This window comes from Notolabrus celidotus, chromosome 8 (genome assembly GCF_009762535.1).
Source record: "Notolabrus celidotus isolate fNotCel1 chromosome 8, fNotCel1.pri, whole genome shotgun sequence".
NCBI lineage: Eukaryota > Metazoa > Chordata > Actinopteri > Labriformes > Labridae > Notolabrus > Notolabrus celidotus.
Window position 1 is genome coordinate 34,942,951 of NC_048279.1, and position 24,243 is coordinate 34,967,193.

The 24,243-nt window shown below is 42.8% G+C and overlaps 1 protein-coding gene across 1 annotated transcript in view; it reads left to right on the plus strand.

Moving 5' to 3' along the window:
* fat2 (FAT atypical cadherin 2) overlaps positions 1–24,243 on the plus strand; it is a 197,388-nt gene that overhangs the window by 137,698 nt on the left and 35,447 nt on the right. Inside the window, exons 20-23 of the mRNA XM_034690510.1 lie at positions 1,039–1,236; positions 1,842–2,442; positions 2,879–3,079; positions 9,616–9,773. Coding sequence (XP_034546401.1) covers positions 1,039–1,236; positions 1,842–2,442; positions 2,879–3,079; positions 9,616–9,773 — 1,158 coding nt within the window. The remainder of the gene's footprint in view (positions 1–1,038; positions 1,237–1,841; positions 2,443–2,878; positions 3,080–9,615; positions 9,774–24,243) is intronic.

Sequence of the window (24,243 nt, forward strand, 5' to 3'; positions counted from 1 at the left end):
AATAAGATATAAATAAAAGTCCAATGAAAATAATGATAATAAAAGTAGAAGACAGAATAAGCTATGTAGAAAATAAATACATGGTTGAAGTTCCCAGAGATCAGGAAGAGGGCACTCTGGTGGTCTGTCTGGAGTCTGGCTATGGCAGCGTTGAGGACGTTGGACACCGTAGTCTGGGTGGCAGAGGGGAGATGTAAACAGCTACCAGTATGACATGTGAGATCTCCCTGTGCAGATAACATGGTGGGAGGCCCACAGCGCTCTCGGTGCAATCCCGGTCCACCCGGACAGTCAGGAAGCCGTCAATGGAGACGTTGTGATTGGGAATATCCTGATGCAGCCACGTTTCTGTGAAGCTCACCATGCTACATTCCTGAAACTCCATCTGACTCCTGGCTAGTCCTGTTAGCTCATCCATCTTATTAGCCAGAGATCTCACGTCGCACATGATGAGAGAGGAGAGACACGGCTTCTATCTCCTCTCCATAAACCCCCGTCTTCTTATACCAGCTCTCCTCCTCCCTCGTAGCTCTATATGCCTCCTCTGCCTCTATGCATCCCTAATCTCCAGAGTTCTGCAGGAACATCCAGCAGAACAAAAACAAAGCAGACTTCCTGGGCAAAAGTGATGCGAGTAAAAGTTAAACTTGGTGATTTCATCGTGAAAAACAGTCCACAGCTCTCACCAACGGAAGGCCATAAGAGGTCACAACTTCAACAAACAGCCAGAGAAAAATCAAACAAAGTTTGATGAAGAAAGAGAAGAAGATTCAGAAAGAAGAATGAGCACATGTGAAAACAAGTTAGTTTTAATACTAATACATCAAAGAGAACGAGTGGCTGTCAAAAGGGTCAATCTCAGGCCTGCCAACTGGGTTTCTTCCCCTTGTTTGGGAATGACAGCTACAACTCATTTTAATAATCTTAATGTCAGGATGATCTCAGTGTGCCGCAGAGCTGTTTGAATAACCTATGAATAGTACCATGAAGGTTAAAGTTTGATGAAAAGGTGACTAAGTGATGGTTGTCATCCTGCAGGAGGGTGAATCAGTCGGCAGCAGCATCCTCCAGCTGGTGGTCATGGACAAAGACACGCCCAAGAACGGCATGCCTTTCTCCTTCCACATTGTCAGCGGCAACGAGGACCGCCGCTTCCACGTGGACCAGGGAGGCCTGCTGTCGCTCTCTGCTCCTCTGAAAAAGAAAGTGAAACCCCAACACCAACTCAAGATCCAGGTAACAAACTTCACAAAACACACACAGAGACCTGAGTTTGATTGATAAACAACCTCTGAGTTTTCCCTTCCTTCCGAGTCCCTGCTGGCTCATCTGTTTTTCACACTTTCTTGACATTTTAAAACCTTCTCTGTCATTTTTCTTTTCCTGCACTGTTCTCACCCTGTAGGCCTGAAGAAAAAAATCCATTGTCATATCCGTTAGATTACACAGTTTGCAGAAGATGAAAATCTGACAAATTGTCACACTAGACAAAGAATCACAGAAGCGGTTATTGTATTCCTGTTTTCGGTGGTAAAATGCTGATGCCCTGTAGAGTTTCTCTGGAGGCCTAAGATGCTGTGTGTGTGCTGTCAGGAGAGGTGGCAATCACACCGGCAAACTGAAGTAGGAAGAGGGAGCAGTCATTTCCACTGTCTGCTCTGCTTTAGGAGAGAGACGGCTGAGAGAAACACTACGTGCACCGAAATGTTTGCAGTCTTCACCCTACGCCGATGCTTGCTTCATCATCTTCTAATCTAACTCTAAACTTGTAGCATGAACTCAAAGTGTGAGAGTCTCAAAGTGTGTCTAACTGTGTTCTGTTCCATCCCTTCTCTGATCAGGTGACAGACAATGGCCACCCTCCGCTCTCCTCCATCTGCGTGGTCAACATCAACGTCACAGAGCAGAGCAAGTACCCCCCCACTGTGGTGCCTTTGGAGGTCTTCATCACCAACGCCGGCGGGCTGTTTGCTAACCGAGTCATCGGCAGGCTCCATGCCTCAGACCAGGACCTGCAGGACATCCTGACCTACAAGCTGGTGTCAGAACACCCAGACAAAGGCAGGTTCTCTGTTGACCTGTCCGATGGTAAGATCTGGGCGGATGAGAATCTGGAAGAGGGGTCCTACTCCCTGAACGTCAGCGTGTCCGATGGGAAGTTCAGCGTCTGGACCGGGGTCAAAGTTCACGTTTGGGCGGCGGACCAGAGGTCGCTGGACTCGGGCCTGACCCTGCAGCTGGACCGATTGTCTCCGGAAGAGTTCTTGGGCGACCACTGGAGAGGGCTCCAGCGCAGCTTGGGACAGGCTCTTGGTTTACCCAGACAGGAGCTACACCTGGCCAGCCTGCAGCAGCTACCTGATGCCCAGGTCCTGGAGGCCCTGCTGATCTGGAGACCTCAGAGCGGACTCGTCCAGTCTCTGCCAACCAGCAAACTAGCAGGTGATTGATGAAGAAGTGGAAACTGTTTGAACTTTGTTGTTTCATTGAGGGTCTTGCTTAATTGATAAAGGTACTTAGACTTAAATGTGCTTCTTTTAATGGCCACTAGAGGGCGATGCTACCGTAACTAACACAGAAATTAAAAAATAGCTGCTCTTGGAAGATGGTGAGTTTTTAAAGTTAAGGGACTTTTAAAAACTTTGATGATACACTTCCAGCTTAGTACCAATCCCATCACTAATTACCTTCTAATTTAAAAGTAATTGCATTTCATTGCAAAGACGATAACGTGTCTGCACAGCAGGTGCACTCCTTCAATAAAGCACCTGACGAAAGTCTTGGCAGTCACATTGGACACAAAGTGAGCCGGGTAATCCCTGTGAGAGGAAGTGTCTCTTTGGATGTGCCGTTCTGAAAGTCCAACTCTTTGATGCAGGTATCATAACAGACATTGAGGACTCTCTGGGCCTCAGCATCCTCAGGGTGAGCCACAACGGTTGTCTGGGTTCTGGCTGCCCGCCTCGAGGCTGCAGGAACGCTGTCCGACTGAAAGGAGAGAGACTGAGCCATTTCACCACCGCCAGAGCTGGTTACATCACCCCACAGCACACCTGGGAGAGCATCTGCCCCTGTAACGGTACGTCTGTGTGTGTGTATGTGTGTGTGTGTCTGCATGAAATCTGCTTCAGAGAGGCGTTAATGAGGGAGTGTGTATGAGCACATCGAGTATGTGTGTGTGTGTGTGTAAACTAAGGAGGAAGCGGCGGCCTTTTATCAGCAGGAAGACGATTTAGTGAGACACTCCAACACACGGCTCATCAGCCTCCTCTGTTTCTGAAGAGGGGGACGAGTCTGCAGCCGTGCAGCCGTGCAGCATCCTCCTCCTGCTTCTCTGACAATAGATCCTCTTCAAAACCGCCGCGTTGAATTAGAAAACGAGCCGTACGTGCGCTTCAACAGAGTCAACTCTCTCAACTCAGTTAACATCCACACAGAGCAGAGAGAGCGCCTGTCCTCCGTTGACATCTCATCTCACTGTGGGCGTCATTGTGCAGCATGGAGGTTTCACGCAGGTTTACCTCCTCCTACATTTTCACCTTTTTTTATGATGCAAACACTCAGGTTTCAGGGTTTAGTTTTCACTTATTTGAGTCAGGAGAGGCTCAAAAACATAAACAAGTAAATTAAATGTGAGACTGATGTGAAAAGAAACATTAGGCAAGGCAAGGCAGCTTTATTTGTATAGCGCATTTCATACACAAGGGCAACTCAATGTGTTACATTGAAACATTAAAAGCATCGGAGACATTCAGACAGGCATAAAAGAACACAATTAAAATTACAAAAATAATTAAACTGAAAAGAAAAGGAAAATTAGAAATATATTAAAGATTAGATTTTACATTTTAATTTAAAGTGAGTCAAAATAAGCTAAGATAGGAAGGCAGTGGTAAATAAAAAGGTCTTAGTCTTTGATTTAAAAGAGGTGAGAGTTGGAGCAGACCTGCAGCTTTCAGGGAGTGTGTTCCAGATATGTGGAGCATAATGACTAAACGCTGCTTCACCATGTTTCCTTCTGACTCTAGGGACTGAAAGCAGACCAGTACCTGATGACCTCAGAGGTCGAGGTGGTTCATACAGTAGCAGCAGATCAGCAATGTATTTTGGGCCTAAACCATTCAGTGCTTTATAAACCATCAGCAGGATTTTAAAGTCTATTCTCTGACAGACAGGAAGCCAGTGTAGGGATCTAAGAACTGGAGTGATGTGGTCTACTTTGTTGGTCCTTGTTAGGACTCGAGCAGCAGCATTCTGTATGAGCTGCAGCCGTCTGATGGACTTTTTAGGGAGTCCTGTAAAGACCCCGTTACAGTAGTCTAGTCTGCTAAAGATAAATGCATGGACCAGTTTTCTGCATCCTGCTGAGACATCCATCCATCCATCCATTATCTTGACCGCTTATCCCGTTAGGGGTCAAGGGGGAGCTGGAGCCCATCCCAGCTGGCTTCGGGCAGAAGGTAGGGTACACCCTGGACAGGTCGCCAACCCATCACAGGGCTCCTGCTGAGACATAAGTCCTTTAATCCTTGATATATTCTGAAGGTGATAGTAGGCGGACTTTGTAATTGTCTTAATGTGGCTGCTGAAACATTTCATCTGTGCAGATTGGAGCTGAGCAGTAATCTTTAACCTTTCTTCCTCCAAAAACAATCATTTCAGTTTTTTCTTTGTTTAACTGAAGAAAGTTCAGGCTCGTCCAGTCCTTGATTTGTTCAATGCATTTACTCAGTGTAATGCATTAAGACTCATCGTTCTTGCAGAGTGGCACACATACCAGGATGTGAAACTGTTGCATCCACAAAATCATCACTTCATCTTTCCTTTGATTCTCCAGGTCTCCCATCAGTTAGTATTTCTGCTTCTTCCTCACTGGAAGGTCATTTTAACCCTTCTGTTATGTTGCAGGTCAAATTGACCCTTTTTAAAACTTCCAAAATCCAAAAATAATTGTTAAAAGTATTTTTTCGGTATGAAACTTCCTCTGCTTGGCTTAATATGTGAAACCAACATATACAATGAAAATGGTTGATTTCACATATTTGCAACCCCCCCCCCCCCCCTGCATGTTTATAGATATACTGTTTGTGGGTCAATTTGACCCGGCAGTCACAGTGGAGGCTAAAAGGGGTCAGAAGTGTCAAGTACTAGTTGTTTCTTTGCAACTGTGTGACATATTTCACCCTACTCATACACACACGCGCACACACACACACACACACACACACACACACACACACACACACACACACACACACACACACACACACACACACACACACACACGCACACACACACACACACACACACACACACACGCACACACACACACACACACACACAGCCTTTTAACATGAATTTTCATTAAAACAAGTGAGATATCCTCATTAAACCATGATCTGTTAGAATTACAGAACACCATTGCACTAAATATTTATTTAAGTGGATAGTAATTAAGTTGATAATAAGATTAAACAAATGTTTATTGGGATTTTTTGTTGGTTCTGACACTTTTGGATCATTAAATATGCCCCACGTTAAATTGACCCAGGGACATTATTGCTTTTCCAGAGAAACGAACACAACAGGAGGGTTAAATCCAGACACACTCAGATTATCCACATTTCCCCTGTTGCTCCACTAGGATATGGAGTTTGATGCCGTGTCCTGTGCTGCACAAGAGTCACCGGCGTCACCCGCACTCCAAAAGCTATCATTAAACTTCCGTCCTCCTCTCCACTTTCATCTGCTCACAGCTCTGTCTGATACACTGCACATCAATTTCAATATCAAACTGTAAACCACACTCACTCATGTGGCCCTCATATTTACTGCCATAAACACGGCGCTGCAGGTGACGTCTTTGTTGTGCTTTTGTGCATGCAGGTTAGTTCAGGGCCGTGACAAGTTCACACGGGAACCTGAGACAGAGAACATCTAAAAAATGATGTGAGCAGACAAACTAACAATCAAAGGAAGAAAAAGAAAGGATCAGAGCAAATATTTGGACCTGAGTTGGAAGGTTTGCAGAGGAAACATAGTGGAAGTCAAAGGGAACTTTTAACACGGAGCATTTAAAATCGTTCCCTTAAAGCAGGGGTTCCCAAAGTGTGGGTCGGGACCCCCTGGGGGGTCGGGAGATGTCTTCCAGAATGTTCTTTTTTTTTAAGTCATCTAAAATTAGTACATTTTATCCATTATAGTAAAAATATTGACAAAAACAGAAGCTAAATTTGAAATAAAACCTTGAAAATAGAAAATGTAATGAGTTTTCTGCCTTTCTTTGTTGCCAGATGACTCCTAAGTTTAGGGTTAGTGAACAGTGAATTATTAAAAGCATCAGTTGCAGAACAGGAAACACAGCCACATGCTCATGTAGGTAGGCTGAGGCTAAATGAAGCCACATTAAATCACTTTGAGGGACAGTGGGGGTAGCGAGTCTTTGGCACATATATTTTGGGGGTCGCAAGCTGAATAGTTTGGGAATCCCTGCCCTAAAGTCCTTGGTATGAGAGCCTTCTGCTGTAAATCCTAAAAGGAAACTATGTGGCAATTAGTCTATTTTTATTAGCTTTTATTTAATGTTATTTGATTTGTTTTCATCTCCTTAATATTTGGTGGTGGGGGCATGTGGGGATCAAGGAGATCAAGGGGATGTTGAATTGAGAGAGAAAGCAAACGCAGATGCTACCACTGCTCATTTAACTTCACTTCCAGAGTCATAAGGACCGCCATGAGCTCTTTAGTGACTTGTTATTGAGAGTTCAGACACACCTATAAATCACTAACTCTTTGGTCTTAACATAAGGGTTATTAAAATTACCCTGGAGGACTGATATGGCACTTTTGGGGACATTAACAATAAGCACAAGTTGATTTTGGAGAAGCTGTCAGAAGCTGTCCTTGCACCATGAGTCTTCTGCATGAACATAAACTCACTTTTAAAGGTTAGATTATTATGTTTAATTCAAACAAGTCATCACATTTTGTCTCTTTAGTCTGAATCTGCTTTTGAAGGTTTCTTTGTGACCTCTCAATCTTCCAGTCCGACACGTGTGAGATGTCAGTTTCAGGTTTGCAGATGAGGTTTGTAGAAACAGTCCCTCCAGTGTCTGTGGTTTCCCCTCCGTCTGTTTGGACTTTCCAAGAATGAAAATCCATCCTCCATCCCTTGTTTCAGATTGAAGTCTTGCTTCTTTAGAGAAAACAGAGCAGCGTATTCGGTGCCAGAGATCAAAGCCCCTCTTCCTCTGTGGGGAGTGAATCCCCCCTGGTTTCATATAAATCCCTCAGAGCAGGTACAGAATGAACACAGGCCCTCAGTGAGCTTTTATTACAGCCAGCAGAACACGTACGGCATTGTGCCGCGGCGCCATCCTCCCTGATTTGTGTTGTCATTCCTGTGAGGATTAGTGGTGTGAGGACTGCTTGCTACGGGCTCTCAAGTATATTACCTTATTATCAGCGCGGTAAGAGTCCTCTTCTGAAGGTGTTATCACCGCCGTATTTTGACTATATCCAATACCTCTTTGGACTGAAGAGACTCTTGGGTTCAGCGATAAGGAGGCGTGTGAGGATGAAGGTATGGCGGCGAGAAAAGCACAAGATGAACCACAGTGGAGCCAAAAGTGTTTAACAACAGTTCAAGCTCGGGTTTAGGAAGTTAAACGCATGTTTTTAACTTTTTTAAGACGGCGTCATGGATCATAGTGTCTGATAGAGACAGAATACTGAATGGACACAGATTAAAGAAGCAGGTGCAGATCCATTTTCAGTTCTTATCTTGAGCAGAGACTGAAAGGACGGAGCGAGCATCCTCGAGGTTCATGAGCAGGGGTTCCCAAAGCAGACTTTGGTGTCCTAGGCAAGATTTCAACTGGTGCCCCTTGTATTGTAACAATCACATCACATATACACTTAAAGACAACTGACTTGAAGCTTTATGTTTTAAATGTTTTCTTTATTTTACCTCTAAAAGAACATTAATAAAATGGTAATATCACTGATATTTAGCATTAAAGAAATATATAATTCTTAAAATACGTAATGTAATAATAATTGAATTTATTCAGTCATTATATAACATAATAATTTTCACAGTAGTGTATTAAGTGATGACTGAAAAGCCAGAAGCAAAATGCTTATTTAAGACTAGCCTACATTTTCTATCTAATTAAGCTAACAGCTTCCAAAGTGTAAATCATGAAAACTTATAGACTTCAAAAACTGATTTGGAAACCATTTTTTTTTTTTAAACCAAAAGTGAATCACAAGCTTTTAAATGTATACTGGCATCACTCCACAATTTAACCCCAAATTTTATTAGATCAAATAATATTATTTTTCCTATTATCTTTTTTTTTTCTGAAGGTCTTTTCTTCCTGCAGTGGTCAGACTCTATAACCAATAATATATATATATATATGTTTATGTTGTAGATATGCTTATTTTCTACCTCTTTAATTTTAATTTTAATTGCTAATAATTTTTAAATAATTGTTACTTTATAGGCTCTTGTTAGTAGAGGACTATCTTATCTTATCTTGAATAGTATTCCTCATTCATTTAGGGGGCAAGCAGCGCCCCCTATGGGCGGCCGGCGCCCCTAGCATTTGCGTGTACTGCCTATGCCACGGGCCGGCCCTGCCCAAAGTGTGGGTCGGGACCCCCTGGGGGGTTGCGAGACACAAGTAGGGAGCTGTGAGATGTCTACCAGGACCAAAAGTTATCTGAAAATAGTACCTTTTACCCATTATAGTAAACAAATATTGAAAAAAATAGAAGCTAAACTTGAAATAAAACCTTTTTTTGCCTTTCTTTGTTGTTAGATGACTCCTAAGTTTAGTGTTAGTGAACAGTTAATTATCTAAAGCATCAGTAGCAGTAGGTTGATCCATAACGGCACAGGAAACACAGACACATGCTCATATAGGTAGGGTCATTTTCTGCAGACCAGCTAAATGAAGACACATTAAATCACTTTGAGGGACAGTGGGGGTCCCAAGTCTTTGGCACCTATATTTTTGGGGTTGCAGGCTGAAAGGTTTGGGATCCTCTGACATAGAGAGATGTTCATGCAAAAACAGCAAACGTGAGGAACCCTGCAGGGCTCGTCAGGATCCAAGAAACCGTATCTTATTTTGACAAACTGAACAGTCACTGCAGCCCGTTAAAATCACAAAGATGAGAGGCATAATTGCTCACACAAATTAGCATTTAACTGTCAAAAGTCATCCCACAAGGATAACATGTGTTCCTCTCTCAAGTTTTTTTTTTTATGTATTTGGTAATTGTTGCTTTAACATCTTTTCAAACCTCCTTTTATTCCCTCCATCCTGCCCAGGTGAGCCAGCGTTCAGGTGCTCTCTCACAATCAGAGGGCTGATAGGATTTTTAGTTTTTCATTAACATTTTTTTGACACTCCAAGTATGAATCACCTTGACACATTGCTCCTCTGCGTGTGGCAACTCTGCAATTATATTTTTCATCAAATTTTGAGATTGTATCTGGAGTGAGGCTGGTCGTGCACCCTGAGTGAGTCATGTTTCTGTGACTCATCGTTCTGTTGTGATTACTCACTTTCCCTGATTTTATTTTACATCTCTGTGTTTCAGAGTCAGCCGTGAGGTTCGATGGTAAATCCTACCTGACGTACCTTCACAGGATGGACGAGGACAACCAGGAATTCAAACTGTCTCTGAGGTTTAAGACCTCCAAAGAGCAAGGCCTCATCATGTCCACAAACAGCTCCAAGGACTGGGGGACTTTACAGGTGAGCATCTCTCTGAGAGAAACAGATGACAGAGTTTGTTTGAGTACTAAACTTTGGATTTCCTTGACCACTGACAACGGCGCAGCCTTGCTTAGATTGTTCAAGAGGTTAGAGGTCTGCTCTAACTTTTTCTGAATGCACATTAAGATGCTCCCTAGCTGGTCTTATTTCTAAAGTTTGGAAGTTGTTCTCCAACTTTCTTACTTTCATGCAGCCTTAGGGCCTGATCGTACAATAACAACGACCCAAAGTGTCTTTAGGTTGTTATTTTTCACCTGAAGTAGTCCTCATTTTGTGCTCAGTGTCCTCATTGTGTGAATGGAAAGTGAACCTGTGTACATGTTAGGATTGGAAGGCATGTTGGTCTTACAATGAGGTAGGATTAGGCACATTGCTACCTTAATAATCTTTACATATGTAGCACTTTTCAAACCAGGATTACAAAGTGCTTTACAAATAAGAAAGAAACTAAGAGACAATACAAGAGAATGTGAGGAATATTAAATAAAAGGAGATAAAACAATGTTGGATGAATAAAAACAACAAAAGATTAAAGATTAAAACAATCAAAAATCAGATATATGAAATATAAAAATACCTGAAAAATGTGTGTTTATTAGAGATTTAGAGGAGGATAAAGAAGTTGCTTCCAGGTTATTCCAGAGGGTCGGGGCTCTGACCTTTGGTCCTCGGCCTCGACTATGGGACGGCGAGCAGAGCCTCAGCTGATGACCCCAGGTTACGACCGTGCATGTATAGGGTGAGGAGATCAGAAATGTTCTGGGGTGTAAATCCAGAGCGAGCTTTAACCCTCCTGTTATGTTGCGGGTCAAATTGACCCTTTTTAAAGTCTATTTTAGGCAATAAATAATACATTTTAATAATAATAATACACTTTATTTATAAAGCGCTTTTCTGAAAACTCAAAGACGCTGCACAAAGGATAAAAACATCATATAAAACAACAGAATAATAAAAACATGAATAAAATACATTTAAAAGCAATCATACGTTAAAAGCAGTTCTAAACAGGAGGGTTTTGGTGAGTGATTTGAAGGTGGACAGGTTGGGGTGGTAAGGCGTTCCAGAGGGTGGGGGGGCGGCGACAGAGAAAGCTCTGTCCCCCAAGGTTCGGTGCCTGGTGTCAGGTGGTAGGGAGAGGAGGTGGGCGTTGGAGGATCGGAGGTTACGGGAGGGGGTGTGGTGATGGAGCAGGTCGGTGAGGTAAGAGGGGGCCTGGTTATGGAGGGCTTTGAGGGTGAGAAGGAGGATTTTGAAATGTATGCGCTGTTTGATAGGGAGCCAGTGGAGGTTTTGGAGGACAGGGGTGATATGGTCACGGGAGCGGGTGTGGGTGAGCAGGCAGGCGGGCGGCAGAGTTCTGGATGTATTGTAGTTTGTTGAGTTGTTTTGAAGGAAGGCCATAGAAGATGCTGTTACAGTAGTCGAGTCTGGAAGTGATAAAGGCGTGGATCAGGGTTTCAGCGGTGGAAAAGGAGAGAGATGGACGGAGACGGGCGATATTTTTAAGGTGGAAGAAGGCGGTTTTGGTGATGTGCTTGATGTGCTGTTAAATGCCTTCCAAACGGCAGCATGTGACAGAAGAAGTGTTGTGTTAATTTATCAACATCACTCCATTAAAAATGAAAAAATTCAAGTTGTAAAATAAAATAAACAAAAATCTAAGTCATGTAAAACTATAGTATTTATATTCAGGGCTTTCCAATGTTCATTAAAAAAAAGTTTTAAAGCTGCTGTGAGGAACTTTGGTTTTGTATCGATTCTGGCGCCCCCCTTGTGGACAAAGTGATACCTCTTATCTCTTGTCCTAAACATGCAAAAGTAGTGTTTTCAACAAAAGCCTCATCCTGTTGTGTTCAACAGTCAACTTTATAAGGCAATGTGATTATTTTCCATGAAAACAGTCAAATAAAGGCTGTTTCTGAAGTGAGATGTCCATCATCTGGTCTGACAACTACCCCCCCAGGGCAGTTTCAGGCATTAAAAATTACAACAGAGAAGGTGCCAGTGTTGCTGTTGATGGACTTGTTTGATATTGAAGGTCATAAAGAGGCATCAGTATCATTTTCAGTCTGTTTCTCAGCCATTTCAAAACTCCTCACAGGGCCTTTAACATTAATTTATCCTCATTGAACCATGATCTGTGAGAATTAAAGAACACCAATGGACTAAATCTTGATTTAAATGTTTAGTAATGGAGCTAAAAATTAGGTTTTAAAAAAAAGTGTATTGGGATTTTTTTGGGGGTTCTGTCACTTTTGGATAACTGAATATGCCCCGGGTCAAATTGACCCAGGAACATTTATTGCCGTTCGAGAGAAACAAACATAACAGGAGGGTTAAAAGTCAAAAATTTTAAATCTTAAAATCAATTCTAAAATGTATCGGGAGCTAATAGAGGGAAGCTAAAACAGGAGTGATGCGTTCTCTGTGTTTTGGTTCTAATGAGTTGAGGACATAAAAAGAGTCTGCACACTAGACCAACAAAAACCTGATCAAAAGAACATCATGACTCCGCTTTTGGTGTGGGGCAGATCTTAGGGATGCCAGAAGACAAGGATGCGGTCGCACGTCTGATTCACCTTAGCCCTGCACGGGTCAAGACCATCACCAGACTATCCATCTCTTCAGTAAACACAGAAACACACTGTCAAAGAAACCAGGGGATAGTTCGAACATGTGTGGGTTCATGGCAGAGATATCCTGTGAAAAGCTGAGTCAGCATATCTTTAATGTTGGCTGCAGTGTCACCTTAAAAACTCCTGCTTTGAACCCAACTCTAAAAAAGTCCACTTAACTGTTAAAACTTTCTCCACCTCGAACCCTCTCCAACATTAAAATGCTGCTTTTACTTTGTTGCATCAGTAATAATAATCCAATCCACACACACCACACCGACGCTCTGCCTGAGGATAACAAGGTAGCAGTGAAGCATAAAAACCCAAATCAGATTGAATCTACACATTTGCTCTCCTCTGTTTTCAGCTCATTACGTCATGTTGTTACTGTCGCCTTATTCGCATCAGTGTGTGTCGGCGTTCAGCGACACACCCAGCATCGATTCAAAAACTGGTTCAAGGACGGATGAGCAAAAGGAAAGCCGTGTATGTATGTCTGTGTTTGTTCTGTTAACATGAGAGAGAGGGAGAGAGCTCGTGTCGTTGTCTGTTGGTTGGAAATGTCACACCGGCTCAGGTTGATAAAACACAAAGCAGCGACGCAATTACAGCTAAACGAAGGAGAAAATCATCTCCATTCATTTGGAGGAAGTGTAAATATTTGTTGTGCTCTCCCCTGAGCCTGCAGGAAATTCATTTTACTCTCCAAATACCGCTGCAGTGAAGCGATTCAATCTCTCCCTAATTTTCAGGTGCCGTTAGTGTAATGCTGTTGTTTCATACTAATTTACTATGAGGATGATGAAATCTGCGAGCGGCTGATTTAATCTGCGGGCGTTCTCACAGGGGAACACCCGCAACGAGCCAAGCTTTTCAATCCAATATGAGTCCTGCTCTGATTCACAAACACCGCTGGGTGTTCACCTCTACTGTGCCGACTGATATCATCTCAAATGTCAATATTTTATTAGCTACTCGGTGGCAGCGGTCGTGTTATCAGCACAGGTGTCACTTTTGTTTGAAAACTGTGATATCTGAGCGACTCGTGTTACATTTTGAGGCTAATCTGTTTGTCCTGTGATGTAAATGTGGGTCAACTTTGTTAGGGACACTCAGCACCTGTTGGCAAAATCAACTTTAGGGACTGCTGCGTGAGGTCTTTGTATTTTTTAAAACACATGAGGGACACTGCCTCAGTTGGAGGGCCTTCTGCAACAGGAGCTTCCACTGTAATCATCAAACTGTTAACCACCTCTATTAGAGCAGCTGTGCATGATGCTCTCTTAAAGCACAACAAGAGGCAGGACTTTTCAACCTCACCCTTTCACACATAAATGGATCATAAGGTATGATTATTTATCTTTGATTAAACTACAAACACACAGAGTACTCAGTAGTGCAGGACAAAGTCAAGGTGGCATCAGCACCATGGACAGCACCATGCATCAACAGGGAAAGCTCAGCATGCATTATTCTACATTCTAATACGTCTGTTCCTCTAAGTTAAGCAGGTCTAGACCGTCCTCTATGTTCTATTATTAACAAAGACCCAACATCAAGACCGAATCAGATCCAGCCCCATCTTACAGTCAGGACTCAGTCTGATCTCATCCTAATCCACCATGAGCAGAGCACTTTGCAGCATTTAGCAAGTTACAGTGGCAAGGACAAACTTCCTTTAACAGGCAGAAACCTCCAGCAGGACCAGACTCAAGAACTGAAAACTTAAACCAAACTTGCAGGTAATTTTTTGTCTTAAATATATCTTCAATCTAATGAAAAGCCAGTTTAGATCCACAAATGCCTCAATCTTTACCAGCGAAGTTGCTGTGAAAGGGAGAAGTTAATTCAACTTGAGGGGAAGCAAGTCCAACAAGTGGCTGAGGTACAAACTGGTGTAGAGTGAGGGGATCTGGTGGCTCTGTTCTGCATGTTTGAGTCCACCTGTTCACCAAACAGGAGGGGTGTCTACAAACCAAAACAAGGTCAACCTAAGAAGTCACTCTAATAATCAATCTTTATTTATATAGCACCAAATCACAACAAATGCTATCCTCAGACTCTTTCCAAACAGAGCAGGTCTAGACTGTTCTCTGTGTTCTATTACTAACAAAGACCCAACATCAAGACAGGATAAGATCCAATCCCATCTTACAGACAGGACTCAGTCTGATCTCATCTTAATCCACCATGAGCAGAGCACTTTGCAGCATTTAGCAAGTTACAGTGGCAAGGACAAACTTCCTTTAACAGGCAGAAACCTCCAGCAGGACCAGACTCATGTTAGACACACATCTGCTGAGACCGTGTTGGAGAGAGGGATAGAGGGAGATGAAGAGTTTCTTCAGGATGACAGTGAACCTGTTCATTAAAGCAGCAGCCAGAATCACACATCTCAACCCGGTTCAACAAACATCCTTTTTAGGGACGGTCTCCAGCCCTCCGGTAGAGTTCAGAGACCTGCAGGATCAATTACAAGGGGGCAATTGTTTTTATATTGCTTTATGTAAACACTCAATGTTGTTTTTTCTTTATTTGTCAACCTTCTTTACTTTATTCTGGACCAAATGAGCAACAGAATAAAATCACTACCTCGAACTTCCACGTCCACAGCAGCAGAGATCCAGAGGAACCTACGAGACAAGGGAGCTCAGGGACTCCAGGAAGGTCTATGGTTAGTAACTTTAATGGGACAGGAAGAGTTAGAGTAAGAGACAGACAGAGAGACTAAGAAATGTGCAGACGTTATTGGGATACGTGCCAACCAAATGAACAAAAGATAGAAAAAGAATCCTGCTGATTTGTGACGAGAGGCTCAAATTCAAGGCCCCAAGAGGCCCGCCAATAACGCTGGCACTCTACTGTACATGCAATGCAAGTAACATACCAAACATTAAAACCTACATTCATAAAAGGGCGCTCTAGTAGATATGTGGAAGAGAAGAAGAAGTCCCATCAGCATGCCTGTGCTCAGAAAATGTTAAATTTTACCAAAAGGCAGAGTTTAAGTATTGATTTGAATATTTAAAAATAACAGGATAAGATTCAGGAAAGATTGTCAGCTCTACTCTTCTTCATTTAAACATTTACCGCGGTGGCAGCGCTGACATTTCAGCCATCACGCCCCCCCTTTACCATTAAACATGGACAGTGTCACGACCCAGGCCTTTTCAGATCCTCTGTTCTGACATGAAGAGCCAGCATGGGAGCCAGAGAGCTTGTTGTCATTTCTCTCTCTTTTGAACCCTGCTGGTTTCTCTCTCTCGCCAAATCCTGCAGAGGATCGCATGTTAGCGCTCGTCATGCATGCCTGTCCTTTATCTCAGTGTAGCAGATTGTTTCATGTGTTTACGCGCTAAATGCCTGATTGAATATCAGAGGGCGTCTGTTGGATTCCCGCTTTGCACACATTTAAAATCCCTCTTTGGGTTATTTATCCACATCTGGTGAGTTATTCCCTTCTTTCCCAGCGTAATCAGCTCATCAATGCCCTTTTAAACTCCTGTTATGACGACTGCTGGCTCTGAACGCAGCACGTGAGCCACATGTTGCCCTTTTCCTTCAAAATGCACGCAGAGGGAGACTTCTGCTGGAGTCCTGTTGTAGAAACGTGCCTCCTTCAGGATGTGTCGACGTGCTCTGTTTGTACCGTTGAGGGAAAGTAAGATTCGTCCCCCCGTGCTACAATACAAGGACTACTGTACACGCAGGCTGAAAGAGAATAATGAATTGTTGTATTCTTTGAAAGACATGAATAATTCTCTAAACAGATAACAGAAAAAACTGCTTGATATGGACTTGAAATACAGCCCGATACTTCCCCTTGTGGGCGCTTCTCATTTGTGTGACATTCATGCGCACTCGGGCGGAATATTCAATCAATTTGATTCTGGGAAAACTTCAAACACGGCATTCAGTCTTACCCAAGGTTCTTCCTCCTGGGTTTTGGTACTCATGCAAGAATGGGTCCTTGCCTGATTCATTGTGAGCAGAACTGGCTTCAAAAGGAATCCCTGAACGTGGTCATCTGAGCGGTCCCTCGCCTGGTTTTTGTGATGACTTCAGAGAAACTTCCTGGAGATAAAAGATGCTATTTATGCGCTTTGCTCCTCTCGGGACATGAGCTGCTGTGCATCCCAGCGGCTTCTTTTAAAAACCACCGAACCTCATCAGTATGCTCAGTCCAGAGCCTCGTCTTTGAGAGGAGGGGGGGGGGGGGGGGGAAGGGACAGTAAATAAGTTCAGACCTATTTGCTTCTGCTAATTCTCTTTTATGTCTGCACACATGGAGCTTCAAGTCATCACCTTTGAAATGGAAATAGCAGCTGCTTGAATGAGAAGCGGCCGTGGCAAGCCGAGCAGAAGAAGTAAAGGTGACTTGTCGGTGGAAGAAAACAGTGTCCCTGATGAGGAGTGACAGCTCAGACCTGACAGCGGAGTCGTTTGTGGACTCGCAGATGAACAAAGACGTAAAAGCACGCTGGCGTGGAATCAGTGCTTCGGTCCTCATGCTCACGTAGTTACACAAAGTGATTGACTTTCATGTCAGGCTTTTATCTAACCAGCAGGAGGAAGATGTTCAGTGTCTTGATCAAGGACACGACTAAGAGAATAAAACATGTGACCTTTCACTTGGTGGACAGACATCCTTGACAAGACGCCCTGCTCTCCAACTCAGTTAATGTTTGAGGTGCTGTCGCTCCAGAATGAAATAAAGAATGTCAACAAATAAAGAAAAAACAACATTAAGTCTTTAAATAAGGCGTCATAAAGCCACATGTCTCTGAACTCTACCGGAGGGCTGGAGACCGTCCCCAAAAAGGATGTTTGTTGAACCAGGTTGAGATGTGTGATTCTGGCTGCTGTGTGTCACTCAAGTTGTTTTCTGTACAATCATTCAATATGCTCTGATGAACAGATTCACTATCATCCTGTAGAAACCCCTCATCTCCCTCTATCCCTCTCTCCAACACGGTCTCAGCAGATGTGTGTCTAACATGAGTCTGGTCCTGCTGGAGGTTTCTGCCTGTTAAAGGAAGTTTGTCCTTGCCACTGTAACTTGCTAAATGCTGCAAAGTGCTCTGCTCATGGTGGATTAAGATGAGATCAGACTGAGTCCTGTCTGGAAGATGGGACTGGATCTTATCCGGTCTTGATGTTGGGTCTTTGATAATAACAGAACATAGAGTACGGTCTAGACCTGCTCTGTTTGGAAAGAGTCTGAGGAGAACGTTTGTTGGGATTTGACGTTATATGAATAAAGATTGATTGATTAGATAGATAGATAGATAGATAGATAGATAGATAGATAGATAGATAGATAGATAGATAGATAGATAGATAGATAGATAGAAACTTTATTAATCCTTTGGGAAGGTTCCCTCAGAAAATTCAGATTCCAGCAGCCAGGTAACACCAAAGGACAGAAAAACAGCATGCAGATATCAAAGATAAAAAATCACAGGTTATATTCACAGTACAGTTCACAGTAGCAGCAAAATCCAAGTCTAAAAAGGAATACCGGTGCAGGTTATAATAAAATAGCAGCAGCAATAATAAATGAATTGATAATTAACTATAAATACTGAGAAGTGCAAGCTTGTTTAAATTGTGTTGTGGTCAGTTCAGTTAAGACTATTTTTCTCTCTCTCCCCCCAATCCTCTGCCCTCCTCCCGCCCCCCTTCCTCCCTCCAAGTGAGGAGTTATACAGTTTAAATGCACGAGGAACAAAGGAGTTTTTAAGTCTATTTGTGCTTCATCTGGGGAGGAGCATTCTGTCACTGAACAAGCTTCTCTGGTTGCTGATGACAGTGTGCAGAGGGTGGCTGGTGTTATCCATGATGGCCAGCAGTTTGTTCATGGATCTCTTCTCTGCCACTGTCACCAGGCAGTCCAGCTTCATGCCGACCACAGAGCCAGCCCGCCTGATCAGCTTGTCCAGTCTGGAAGAGTCCCTCTTTGATGTGCTGCCCCCCCCCCAGCACACCACAGAGTAAAAAAGGACACTGGCGACCACAGACTGGTAGAACATCCACAGGAGTTTCCTGTACAGATGGTCTGTGTTGTTTGCCCAGTCCAGAGAGATTAGAGTGACTTCTTAGGATGACCTTGTTTTGGTTTGTAGAAACCCCTTCTGTTTGGTGGATTAAAAGACGCTGCAAGGGGCGCTGGTGGCCTAGCACTCTAAGCGGAGGCTATACAGAGGCTATAGTCCTTGTTGCAGAGGTCGCAAGTTCGATTCCCGGCCGCGACCATTTGCTGCATGTCTTCCCCCGCTCTCTTCTCCCCACGTCTCCTGTCTCTCTTCAGCTATCCTATCATGAAGGAAAAAATGCCCCAAAATATAATTTGAAAAAAAAAAAGGTGCTGCAAACCGCCCCCCACAGCAGAACAGAGCCTCCAGATCCCCTCAGATTTAATGTACTAATCCATATCACAGCAGCTTTCCTGGTAAAGACTGAGGCTTGTGTATGTCAAAATTGGCTTTTCATTGAGGTTGAAGACACATTCATAACTAGAAACTTGCTGCAAATTAGGTTCAAGTTACATCTGGGTTTGCAGCCAGAGCAGCTGACATTGGAACAAAGTGTGCAGCTCTTCAGCAACACAATCTGAACAGACAGTCATAAAGGAAAGTTCCACTGCTTCTTCAGAGGTCACTGTACTTGTAATTTCCAAGAAGAAAAGAGCAAGGCTGATTCTGCACATGCATGACAGCTGCTGCTTCAAATCAGTACTAGATTTTTAAGGTCTTTGCACTTTCAAGGCCATCAACAACCGAGCTCCTCACTACCACATCGCCCTCCTCCATACAAAAATACCCACCAGTAGTCTCAGGTCCTCCTCTTCCACCAAACTCACCCTCCCACCTGCTCGCTTGACCATCATGGGGTCGAGAGCCTTCAGCCGCTCGCCTTCCCACCTCTGGAACTCTCTCCCCTCACCCCTCCCACCACCTTCAAATCCCGCCTTAAAACTCACCTTTTTCGCCAAGACTACTGGCTTTAGTCTGTCTCTATGGGACTGGAATGACTTCATTTTCATTTTTCTAGTATTGCATTGTTATTCTGTAGGATTTATTTATTGTTGAGTGTTGTTTTTTTGGTATGTTGTAAGGTGACCTTGAGTGTCCAGAAAGGTGCCTATAAATAAAATGTATTATTATTATCAGTCATCAGGCTTTCATCTCAAATCTCAAACCCAAAGACTAGAGAGAAAGCGATCATCAGGACAACTTTCACGTCCACATCTTACATTTGAATTAATCAAATCAATCATTGTTGTGACAAATTAAACCATGACCACCTGACGCCTCCTCCTGCGTGGCGTGCTGTGCTGTCATCAAACGTGAGCAGCATACATGAGCTTTGCCCAGCCGTGTTAAAACTCCCTGCAGGAAGCGCGCAGTGTAAGTGCTGAGGGTCTGTGATTTATGGAGTCATGAAGCACTCATGCTGTAGCACTTCGGCCCCTGTGGAGTGTGACTTGACACGGTGCCAGCGCTACATCGGCTGTGCTGATACCATAAAATCCTCGGCGCGTCAAACTGTGCTATCTCTCTTCAAATATCCACCATAAATCACGCCACGAGTCACACCGACTCATGTAAAATAGATTAAAAGACAAGCGACAGGCGCCTCGGATGTCTCGAGGTTTTCACTTGTTCTTCTGCCAGTGCTTCAGAGTCTTCCCATGATAAGCCCGAGCCCTCATCCCCCCTCCCCTCTCTGCCATTGATCCGTGTGAAGAATTTCCCAGGTCTGTCCTTCCAAAAAGAATCATCCCTGCTCATCCATTCATTCCTCTGTGTTTTTCATCACGGCAGCAACAGGGGATTAAACAGAAAGCAAACTAGCGTCAAACCCTGCAGAGCCCTGATGTTGAGAAACTCCAGAGGTTTATAGAAATAATGCAAAGTCAAATTGTGAAGAGAGGAGCTCATCATCCCGCAGCTATTAAAGACGCACATTAGAATCAATAATGCATAACGGCCTCGCAGTTTTCAAAACACACACACACACACACACGCATGCACCGTGTGTATATTTAATAAAGGAGATATGAGGAGTCTCCTGTTACATAAAGAAAACATGAAGAGATAAAAAAGCTGCCTGCTTGTTAGTTTGCGGGAGCGCTGAGCGAGCAGAAATGTCGAAAGGATCCCGCTGATGTTGATGAAAAGCTGAATAAATGCGTGTGACTGTGTGCCGCGTTGTGTTGTGCAGAGGGGAACATCAGCGACATGCAGCGCTGACGGAGAAAACAGGCTTCATCTGTGACAGAATGTACCTGTCAACAAGTAAACAGTCGTGTTCAGCTATGATGTGTGCCTTCTCCAGAGGCTGAACAAAGAGGCAGCATTTCAGTGTGCTGTTTATCTTTTATATACCGGCGTATGTAGTCTGCACTAAAGTTTCACCTTAAACAGCGGGAACATCAGATTCTGCTTTTACTCTCACTACTACCCTATCCAAAGCCGACAGTTTCTCCCTCTCCATCGACAGTTCAACAGTGTCCCCCTCCCCTCAGGTAAAGAGTCTGGGTGTCATCCTCGACAGCTCACTTTCTTTCAACTCTCACATCAATAGCATAGCCCGGTCTGCATATTTCCACCTCCGCAACATCAACCGTCTCCGCCCCTCTCTCACCCCTCACACCACTGCTATCCTGGTCCACAGTCTCGTCACCTCCCGTATCGATTATTGTAATTCACTCCTCTTCGGTGTCCCTCACAAATCCCTCCATAAACTTCAACTGGTCCAAAACTCTGCAGCCCGCATCATCACTAGAACCCCCTCCTTTCACCACATCACCCCCATCCTCCAGCAGCTCCACTGGCTACCGGTCAAACTCAGAATCAATTTCAAAATCCTCCTCTACACATTCAAGGCCGTCCACAACCTCCCCCCCCCCCGTATCTCTCTGATCTCCTCCACATCGTCACCCCCCTCTCGCTCCCTCAGGTCTTCCTCCTCCCTCCACCTCTCTGTGCCCCCCTGCCCGTCTCAGCACCATGGGGAGCAGAGCTTTCAGTCGCTCTGCTCCCCAACTCTGGAACTCACTCCCACCGGACATCCGAAACTCTGACTCACTACCCCTCTTCAAATCAAAACTCAAAGCCCATCTGTTTCAAACTGCATTCCCTGCTTAATTTCCACTGCTTCATTTTTAACTTGGTGTTACTTTGCGTGTTGTTTTTATTTATCTTATCGTGTTCTTTTATTTATTGTGTTTTTTATCTGTCTGTAAAGCGACCTTGAGTGCTCTGAAAGGCGCTTCTAAATAAAATGTATTATTATTATTATTATTACTACTAGGCAAGTGAGGCAAATACCTACTGATTAACCACTTAGGTGATTTAAATGAAGCACATTCCAATTTTTATCATCTACTTTTTCATTTTAAAGCAATACCTGCAGATATTCACTGGATCTGACTTCTTCTTTGTGATGATTTGCTGCCGTGCATCCTCGTTTGTTACGGCAAATCAAGTGTCCTCAGGTTTTGATTTTACATTTTTCCCAGAAGAAGCGATTTAAGAGTTTATTTGGACTCAAGGAAACTGTGATGAGCTTTTTTTCCCTCACTATTAGGTTGTTTTTTTAACTAGGACGACTGGATTAACCTTACAATTATGAGAATAATCAATAATAATGGAAAAAGTTTGCAGCTCCAATGAGAAGCCAAAAAAAAGTTGGGACAGTTTTTGAACTTTATGTTTGAAAACGCGGCTTTTAAATAGCTTATTTTGAACATGAATTAAGCTTACACCACCTGTAGAATTAAACAAATTGTTTAAACCTGTTTAAACCAAACAAATTATCTAAATATATTTAAACCTTTTACTTTAAACCAACTGTTCCCAAGTTTTTTCTGCAGGGACGATGGGAATATTTAAAGCCACTTCCTTCTGTCCCTGTACCTAACATCAACACATTAACATGTACAATACCAGTCAAAGTTTGGAAACACCTTCTCATTCAAGGGTTTGGATTTATTTTAATTATTGTAAACACTGTAGATTAATACCAAAGACATCAAAACTATGAAAGAACATATATGGAATTATTTAATTTTTTAAAAAGTGTTAAACAAAGCAGAATATGTTTCATATTTTAGATTCTGTAAAGTAGCCCCCTTTTTCCTTCATGACAGCTTTGCACACTCTTGGTATTCTCTCAGTCTGCTTCATGAAGTGGTCTCCTGGAATGGTTTCTGATTAACATGAGCCTTGTGAAGAGTTCATTTGTAGAATGACTTGCCTTCTTAATGTGTTTGAGACCATCAGTTGTGTTCAGAGGTAGGGTTAGTACACAATGGATAGCTCTATTTGACTACTGTTGTAATCCAGATTATGGCAAAACCAGATTACAATGTTGACACTAATTAAAATAAATAAAAATGAATGAGAAGGTGTGTCCAAACTTTTGACTGGTAGTGTATACCTACACCACAGTATCAGACACATGCTTTACTTACCTTTCCTCATCTTAAGGATATTATCTGCAAAAAGTGAAGTATTGCATGACATTAAACTGAAAAAACAACAAGCTACTTTACAAAGGGAGCAATTAAAGCACTTGATGTCGAGGTACGACTCATAACTTCTTGTCTTGTTTTCAGTAGTTGTGACATTTGGTGTAGATCCATTGTCAGCTTTATGTTAACCTGACAGTCCTTCTAAAAGAATTGACCATAGTTTGCAAGCAGTGCAAAACAGTATGCATTGAAAAGCCTTTCATGCACCTTCAAAACTTCAGCCCCTGAATCCCTTCTTCAAACGACGTCCGATTTAACCAAGAAGCCTCGTCATCTTCTGTCTTTCAAAACACCCCCCAGAAAAAAATCCTTCTTCCTTCCTTGGGACTTATTACACTGGATGAAAATGTCTGGAATTTAGCAAAAGAAATCAATAAACCAAACAGTAAAGCTCGATACATAATTGCACAAAGCCGTGTTAATTGCCAGCTGAGTACAAACAGACGATGACTGATGAGTTTGAGTCAGTCGAACAAATCTGGATAAAGATTGTTTAAATATCTTTGTGGGTTTGGTCTTTCATAGGAAACGTGTTTGACGTGGTTATTGCTCAAATGGGTAACACTTTACAATAAGGGTCCCTTAATCAGCATTAGTTAATGCATTATTAAGCATTAATTAACAGTTTAATAATAGTTTAATAATCGTTACAATGTATTACCTAACATTAACTAACACATTAGTTAGTGCATTAATAAGCAGTTAATTAATGTCCACTGCTCAGAGTTAATTAATACATTATTAAGCATTAATAAAAGTTACAAAACTTAATTAGTTAACCATTAGTGCAGGGGTTCTCAAACTTTTTAGCTTGCGACCCCCAAAATATAGGTGCTAAAGACTTGCGACCCCCGCTGTCCCTCAAAGTGATTAAATGTGGTCTGATTAAGCTGGTCTGCAGAAAATTAGCCCACCTATATGAGCATGTTTCCTGTGCATTTATGAACCCACTGCTACTGATGCATTTGATAATGAACTGTTCACTAACCCTAAAGAAAAAAAAAAGAAAAGACAGAAAACTCATTACATTTTCTATTTGCAAGGTTTTATTTCAAGGTTAGCTACTCTTTTTGTTGTATTCTTTACTATAATGGGTATAATGTACTATTTTTAGATCACTTAAAAAAAAAAAACATTCTTGAAGACATCTCATGACCCCCCCATTTATGTCTCAAGACCCCCCAGGGGGTCCCGACCCACACATTGGGAACCCCTGCATTAGTGAATGCTTTCTGGACCCTTATTGTAAAGTGTAACACATGCATCACTTAAGTAACACATTATAAATGCT